The sequence below is a fragment of the Poromitra crassiceps genome (assembly GCF_964638095.1).
Source record: "Poromitra crassiceps genome assembly, chromosome: 8".
In the NCBI taxonomy this organism is placed as follows: domain Eukaryota; kingdom Metazoa; phylum Chordata; class Actinopteri; order Beryciformes; family Melamphaidae; genus Poromitra; species Poromitra crassiceps.
Window position 1 is genome coordinate 34,848,958 of NC_139629.1, and position 8,992 is coordinate 34,857,949.

General features: G+C 41.6%; 1 protein-coding gene across 1 annotated transcript; it reads right to left on the reverse strand.

Annotated features, from left to right (window-relative positions):
• Positions 1 to 810: 810 nt before the first annotated feature.
• Positions 811 to 8,769, reverse strand: LOC310781720 (SAM pointed domain-containing Ets transcription factor-like). Its single transcript, XM_083642332.1, has 6 exons — positions 8,502 to 8,769; positions 4,459 to 4,898; positions 2,902 to 3,099; positions 2,352 to 2,396; positions 2,075 to 2,209; positions 811 to 1,495 (listed from the first exon to the last, which is right to left on the reverse strand). The coding sequence occupies exons 2-6, from the start codon at positions 4,877 to 4,879 to the stop codon at positions 1,317 to 1,319; spliced, it is 978 nt and encodes a 325-aa protein (XP_083498458.1). The 5' UTR covers positions 4,880 to 4,898; positions 8,502 to 8,769; the 3' UTR covers positions 811 to 1,316.
• Between the last annotated feature and the right edge of the window lie 223 nt (positions 8,770 to 8,992).

Here is an 8,992-nt window from a genome sequence, read left to right on the forward strand (position 1 = left end):
TACCAGGTTGATATTTTTGGGGAAAACATCATCATCATCCAGTGTGTATGAGTTGTGTAAATGTAATAGAAAAGAAAAAAAAACATGAAAAAAATGCAAGTGATCGAATATTAAGACAAAACGTAGTGTTATACATGTAAATGTGTTTCATTAAAATAACAGAACAGCAATGGAAAAACATATTAAGTAATAGGTACCATATCGTATGAATTTCATTGCAATGGAATTGTCAATGTACCATATAAAAAGCGTGAAGTTATTCCACGCTCTCAGATTTGTATATGATGATGTAATTTAAAGATTATATTCTATTGTAACTGTACAACTGTGTTGAGTTGAAAATGAAACCTAACTATGTTGAGGCAGTAAAAAGGTGTATATGTAAATGCTTTTTTATGTTGATTATCCCTTCCTTATGCACACAAGGGGGCAACAGCTCATGTTGTGAAAACCCTATATTAGCGGTCTAGAAGATGTATGTTCATAGTGATGTACTTTTATCTCCTAACTGGTGTAGTGCCTGTTCATCTTAATGTAACAAAAAGTTCATTTAAATATGCATAAAGATGATTATGATCACCGATAATAATGACGATAGTGATGAAAAAACCTGAATCAAATTTGTTGTGATGGTGTCAATATTGCGATATTGGTTTGAAAGGGGAACAAGTTTGTTGGGAAAAAAAAGGTTAGTCTCTGTGTGTTTCTTATGGACAGTATATGTGTGGTGTACTCCAAGGTATAGGAGTGATGCTACTATACCTTGCTTCTGCTGTGTTTTATTGTTTTTACAAAGACAACACTTGAAACTTTATTGTTTTATTTTCATAAACACCCAGAAACAGAAACCCAGAGAGAAATGTAGGTAAGAGTATCCAACAAAGTAGGTTTAATAAAATATTCGCTTGTTTTGGCATTGCTCTGCAATATATAAACATTCTCAATGCTCGAATAAGAATAACAGGAATATAATATAGCAAGTGCCATTGTTTAAGAGGATTTGCAGGTTTTCCACTTAGAAGGAGAGTAAGATACAAAATGCTTTTTATGACCTTTTGAATAATCAAACACCATTCTGAAATGTAAAACCTATTTTAAGACAACAAACAAACAAAAAACCCATTTCCAATTGTAATAATTAATAATTGTAATAAGTACGGTTGAGAATAAGATAGGCAGGAGTGCATATTATAGGCAGTCTTTACAGTCGAAATGAACGGAGAGCTTCAGAGTTCATGTTACGTTTATGTCCAGCATATCTGTGAGGCCTTCAGTCTCTTCGCCCTGGGCTCATTCTGATTGGCTGATCCTCTCTGTCATACGGGGTTGACAAACTGGTAGACCAGTCTGCGGGAGACGTCCGGCTTACGGATGATGCCCTTCTTGTAGTACTGGCGTATAGAACGGCTCAGTTTGTCATAGTTCATAGCCGGGCGGTTCTTCCTGATTCCCCATAACCTGGCCACATGAGCAGAGTCTTCTATTTTGAATATTCCTGTTGACACAGCAAACAAAACCAGGCTTGGAAATTATTATTCCTGCTATTGAACAACAACAGCAATCCTGAAGTCAAAATGGAACAGGGGCCTTTTTCATCTTTTCAAGAGGCTTTCATGACCTGGTAACAGTGAATTCACTCAGATTGACCCCTGAGGTGAGAAACCCACGATACAGACTGTGCTACAATTGTCCAGGGATAAAATGTTTCAAATATATCCTATTCAAGTAGAAGTATTGTTATTACTTTGTTACAGACATTGTACTTAAGTAGATAGTAAAACTAAAAAGTAGTTAATTTAACATGTAGGCTACTCAAGAAAATAGTAAATGGCACAGTGGCTCTGTGGTTAGCGCTGCTACCTTACAGCAAAAAAGGTCCCGGGTTCATGATTGTTTTTAGAAAGTACTAAAAAAAAGTATAATTACACACACACACAAAAACTACTCAATTACAGTTCTGTAATTAGTTACTTCCACACTATTATTATGCCACACATTATAGCATAGCACACATTGTAGCATAGCACACATTGTAGCATAGCACACATGGTAGCATGACACTCTATCACCTTACCTTTCTCCTTGTTGAGCCAGCGGATGCAACGGCTGTAGTTGTGAGGCTTGAGCAGCAGCTCTCTGAGGAACTGCCACAGGTGGATGGGCTGGCTGGGGTAACTGGACACCACATCTGACCAGGGACCATCACCACCTGGGAGGAGGAGAGGACTGACATTCAGGGACCCAATGGCAGAGGATACTGCGTTTTCTCACTTAGCTTAATTATGTTAAAGCTTCCAACTGAACTATTGCAGTTACACTAGAGCGAATGCTAGCCATGACCCAGAACTTACCAGATTTGCCATCTCCTAGTGGACAGCGTTCCTTCATGCCTGCAGCTAAAGACAACACAGGCAGAAAGCCAAGTCAATAAGCTTTCTCAAAACAAAAACTCATCCAGCAGCAGGTGATGGCACGCAGTCACTTCTTTGCACTCATTGACACTGCATTTTCTACCACTATGTTTATAACATGGTTATAACATGGTTATAAACATAACTATGTTTACATGGTTATAAACATAGTTTATACAATACGATATCGATACAATATCACTTTAATTCAGGGGTCTGCGATCGATATGGGACGATATCATATGCTCATTTAACACCATCAGCACATTAGCTACAAAATGTAATACCTCTCACATGGCAATTAAGACCTTTTTAATACTTTTTAAGGGTCTTAATTTCCCCTAAATTGGTTTATCAACTTTTTAATACTTTTCAAGACCCCCCGGATACCCTGTTATAAGTTACACAAATTTGTTACACTTTTAAAGCAGCAATATTCTAATGTTGGAATTGGAGAGCGAATGTGTTAATGTCTCTCTGCTGTTGCTACCTGATTTCCAGATGTCCAGGTGAGCGTACAGCACGTCTCCACACTGTAACGAGCGCTGTCTGAAGTCTTCGTCGGTCATGGAGCACAGATCCTTCCCGGTCAGCTCCTGAAACATCTTGCAGATCTGTGGCAGCCTGTAGAGATGTTCCGTCCACAGCAGCCACTTCTGAACCTGCACACAGCTCCAGTCCATGGGGTCTGCAGAGGTCAGGAGAGATGATTTACATAACAAAAACAAATGGCTTTAGAATACAGCCCATGCCCTTGTAGTTATCCTGTATAATAGGTACCAGATATTTAAAAAACTACAGTTGAAGTTCTCCGAAATTGAAATGAAATAGAAATTATTATTTCTCATAGGTCAATAGGTCATAGGTCTGTAACAACAGAATAGGTACCCGGTAGTTAGAAAAATAACTATGGTATAATAACAGAGGTAGGTAGGTAGGTTCGTTATATAAGTTTGTTATATAAATTCATGATTTTGTTACCCTGTACTTACACTGTAAGTTGCGGGGCTGTATTCTACAGCGTCACCAAAACAAATTACTTTAAATAAGATAATATTTTGTATTTTCATCAACGAAAATTGCCTGAGATTACAATTAAACTGGATAATAATGGATATTAACAGCTAATTTAATGTTTTTCATGTTTGTGTTGTTTTTAAAGAGAGGGAGAGAGCGAGAGAGAGCATAAATGCATATTCATCAATTCTAAGCATCCTCTTATCTGCCTTCACCACAACACAGCTGTCATAAATACATGGTGCATAATCCTTTACAGACACAAAGTGAAAACTGTTGAGGATCTTTTCGTAAAGCTGCCATGTTGCCAATACAGAATGTCATTGTTACTGAAATAGACTAGATATTACAATGACACTGTGAGGAAAACTAACATCAACTTACTGCATTGCATTAAATATGTTGTTAGCCTGCCTGTGTTTATAACGTGATCCACCAGAAATGTCATTATTAAATCGCAAATGCACACAGTGACGCACATTTCAATAACCAAATATTGTGACGATCCCGCTCCAGTGAAAGCAAATAGTAAAACGATCTATGCGTGGACGTATGATTTTCAAAAGTTGTTGTGAAAGACTGAGTTATTAAGAAGTGGAGATGATGAACTGTCAACAGAGGAGTTTGCACAAGGCGGGCAGGGCCGCAGACGCTGCTGGTCTCTGCCAAGTGTCAGTTGCATCGGCGCGGATGTTATGGGCCTAACAAATGATGCTGTTTGAAGTTGTATTTGGTTTGCTACTTAACTAGGCCTGCGAGTGCCAACCGTTTCTGCAGAAAAGGAGCGTAGTATTTCCGTGGGCCTTTGTTTCAATGGTAGCCTACTTCCGCACAGTTGACCGTTTGCAGAAACAATGCTGGTTGTAACACTTTTGACGAGGAGAGCAACCAAGTTGTTTACTCGACTTGAAGTGAAATGCCTTTATTTCACTGCCAGGTCCTATTCACAGAACAAGGATAAAAACAAAAAACAATCAGACTCATTCCAGTGTCTTGGCTCGAACGCTCCGTAACACTTTAGCTTGCCTACCTGGGGTAATGTTGAGCAGCTTGCAAGCTGTATCGACGTCCTTCAGCACTTCTCCCACCACCATGGTCTGGACCTGCTCCAGGCAGCGCTCCTCCACCTGGCCCTCCAGGCCCGCGGCGGGGCCCGCGGCCTGGCTGTGAACGGGCTCCACCGCGGCCTTGGAGGGCGGCAGAGCGGGGTGGTGGGCCGCCTCTGCGGCCATCCTCAGCAGCCACGGGTTGTCCTCGGCCGCTAGTCTGTCGCAGCAGGGCAGGTAGAGCGACCCCGGCCAGCTGAGCTCAGGGAACCCCAGCAGGCCGCGGGGCGGTTTGATGTCCTCCTCCTCGTCCGGCCAGGCCTGCTTGGCGTCGACGTGGGGGAGGATGATGTAGGGAAGCGGGTGTGTGGTGGTGCCAACCTGCTCACAACCTGGACTCCCCATTGCTCAGGCTTCTTTGACACTGGAGGAAGAAAGACAAGTGATCAGAATGCTGACATCAGATCAGTGTCATCAGGGCCGCTGCTGGCCATTTGGGTGCCCTAAGCGTAATTGTTTTGTGGTGCCCCCCCCCCGTAAAACTTTCAATAACTGTCAAACGAAAGACTGCAAAATCATTAATTATGAACGATACTAGTGTATCTCACATTTCATTACATGTGGGAAACAAACAATTGTTAGAATTACTGTACATGTCAGCAAACAAGTGATTGTTAAACTGTACATGCAAGCAGGGGTGGACTGGGATCATAATTCAGGCCGGGCATTAGATACCAAGTAGGCCAGGCCGATACAGGCCGACGTGCGTGCCGGCGTCCGAAGGGCGGCGGCGAAAAACTTGGGCTGTTTGAAGCCCAATTTGGGCCGTTTGAAGCCCAATTTGGGCCGTTTGAAGCCAGATTTGGGCTGTTTGAAGCCAGATTTGGACCGTCTGAAGCCCGATTGGGTCGTTTGAAGCCAGATTTGGGCCAGTTGAAGCCAGATTTGGGCCGCTTGAAGCCCAATTTGGGCCGTTTGAAGCCCAATTTGGGCCGAGTCCAATTTTACAATGAGATGCACCCACTTTAACCCTGAATAAAGTAATAAAACCACTAGTAAACCAGTAGGCGGCGCCTGGCCTGCTGTTCAGTGAGTGGCCTGACTGAGGGCACAAAAAAAAAAAAAAAAAAGATTTTTTATTTTTTTTATTTTTTTTTGTGCCCTCAGTCACATGATGCCCTACGCAGTCTGCGTACTCTGCGTAATGGGGTGCGGCGGGCCTGAGTGTCATCCTTATCTGGTCACAACCTACTTGACAGCTTCAACAGACTAGAGACATTGTGTCCTCTGAGACAGTTGCTGCATTGATGCTACGCTGAAACCATACCCAAATGCCCAATATTTAAACAGTAGCAAACCTTAAGTCAACTTGACATTTTCAATAGTATTTACTCTGCAGGGACTTGCTTTGAAATATGGAATCAGTCAATATAGTTCTGCTAACGTCGCCTTTGCGGCTCGATCGTGTTTGGCTTTCAATGCATTTCAATGTGCTTGTTGCTTCAAAGTTGCAGTGTGTTTTGAATCCAGAATCTGTAACAAATCCTGTGAATGCTGCAATTTTCAATTCTGAAATGTAACTCTGAGAGATTGAATCGTACTTGTTCTAGGCTAATTATACTGCATCTCTGGCGTAAGTGAAAGTATTCTATTTCCCTGTCTACTGTATATTTGAGTCTCTGGCCTAGCTTTGAACTTCCACTTTCAGACTGTCAGACACGTCTGATTCTATTAATTATACATTTACCAGACGGTCACATGTATTCACATGTATTTGAATCACTCTGACACGTACCACCTGTTGATTATGCGCACAAACAAGTTGTGTTTCCTGTGTGTTTCTCTTCCCTTCATTTCTGTTGAAGTAACAATGATTTTGTGCTTGAAGTTTATTAGAGTTGCTCTCCAACACTCTATCAGTGTGCTGTTTGAGTCAACCTGGATGTTCTGTTTTCCTTGATAACTAAAGAAACACAGGAAGACGACCACTTTGCTTGTTAAGTCCTTTGTTTCAAGAAAGACCAAATTTCTCTCTGAGACATTTTTCCATAACAGTAACTATGGCTTGTTTGATTATCCGAGTACTGTTCCAAGCTGTTCACCCTAAGTTATCCTGTATCGTGCCCATGGGGGAAATTCATCCTCTGCATTTGACCCATCCTCTACTAGGAACCTGCTTAGAACTAGGAGCAGTGGGCAGCTGCAGTGCAGCGCCAGGGGGGAAATGTGCTCAGCCTTTTCCCAGACATCTATCTTAAGTAGGTTAAACTGATAGTTAATTGCAAAAGAAAGCGATAGAATACAACATAAAGGGTGGGACGCGATGGATAAGCTTCATGCTATGAGTAAGAGAACAGCTCACTGGGGAGTGGTGCTGTGCACCAGAATTAAAGTGCTGAACAAGTATGTTTTATACAACTGGATTAAAAGGAGACAGTACATCTCAAATAACAATAACCAAACTCAAATATTTATGGATTTGCGTGACCTATTCATAGGTATAAATGAATTTGATGAAGTTGTTGATTTGGATTAAATTGTATTTGGTCATGTTTTTTTTTGCATGAATGCATGAATGCATATTGCTATCCTCCTTTGCCTCGAATGATTTGACTGAAACAGATGTGACAAAATGACCAAAATGTAACTTGAATTATTATAGCTTATTATTAACTATTAATAAAAATCAAAATAAATTGGTGCCAAAATGAATACTGCTGTATCATCTGCTGCACTTACCACAAAATCTCTTGCTTTATGTTTATTTGTCTATTCAATCTATTCACGCTGTGTGTGTGTGTGTGTGTGTGTGTGTGTATATACATAAGCTAATATGGAAAAAACACTTCAGGTATCCTGAGAGACACTAACGTGGTCTTGGATCTGGCTCCATCCAGGCATACCTATATGCACTTACTGTTCGTGAATGAACAGTAACAGTATGGCAAGATCAGTATCACTGTAACATGGGGACAACATTATTTGGGCAAATATTCCTAGAGAGGAAGGAAAATGTGCCAGGGCCTGGACACCTGCGTGTTATCTGACTATCTGACGCACGTTTTTCCACACCTCCAGGCATTAACTGTCCAAATACGAGCTCGAGGTCAAAACTGAGAGAAAAACTGGCTCTTCTAGATATTCCTTCCTCTGTGGGAGACATGGGGAAACGCTTTGCTTTGAGGTGAGCATTTGTGTAGAGATGGTTTATCTTTTCTTGTTCTTGACTGAATTGTTACAGTTGATTTTTTCTCTCTCTCTCACGAATGCTTGTCCACTTGCAGGCCCGGGTAAGCAAGTGAGAGAGTGTGTGAGTGTTGATGTATGCATAGGTATGCGTGTGTTTATAATGCTCAAAAGAAAGCAGTGCGCACATGAAAAACAAGGCACAAAGTCTAAATATAATGAGCTATGGTCGGTGTTATGTTTAACACCTCGCTAGATAGCAGCCAAACTGATACGAGAGGCGTTTTAGTTGATATGAAAAAGGTTTGGTCGTTCATTTCGCTCCCTGCATTCCACCACACAAAGGCACAGGTGCTTGATAACACACCTATATGTGCCTATATGTCTATTTAATCTCTATAATCTATATTCTGCACACTTATTTTTGTGTGTGTGTGTGTGTGTGTGTGTGTGTGCATGTGTCACTGTTTCTTATCTGATAAAACACACAAATTTGCCTTTTTTTACACACCCATTCACTCCATCAGCTCAGCCAGTGTAGTCTTTGAGGTTTTACGAAACGTGACAAGATTTAAATAGCAAATGAAATCGCTATATTAACAAAATATCAGTGTATTTTATGATCAATTCTGTTCTATTCTGTTTCAATTCTGTTTGTATAACAACAATCCATTGTCACCTGCTGTCTACACCCCTGTTTGAAAGGCAGATATCAAAATAACATTTTATGAGGGACAGCATACACAAATCAAATTAATCGTTTTTCTTAGTATCCATAGTAGTCTTGGTGATGGCAGTGGGTGTGTAGTGTATTTTGCCTTGGTGTGAATTGCAGTCTTACCTGGTCAGGTGAGTATATAGGCCCACCAGGTGGATTTCAGTAGAGAAGTTGAGCTGCCACTGCAGAGGAGCCTCCAACACAGCGCTGTCTCTCCTGTCCTGAAGTGTTGCTCTGCCTGACACAGATGACAGGTGAAGGCAGACCTCTGGAGTCTGGATCCTCTGGAGAGACTGTGACGGTTTTACCTGTATCGTCGCCCTCGGGTGAGGATGGATTAGCGCAGGCTGGTTTCTGTCATACAGCAACAGTCTGTCATAGCAGCACTTCTCTCCACTCTTCAGACACCTTTGCTGACTCCTGGAGTTCAGTAGGAAGAGTTGAACTTATTTGGGACATGGTGGCACCTTCGCGACATATCAATCCTGAGAGAAAGGGTGTGCCCAAATGAGGGAGGTTACTGTATAAATGGCTACTTCACCACGACTGCAGGCCGCACTCACTCACACGGGGAGTTCTTTAGATAAACAAACCAGGTGAGACTAATAGCCTGA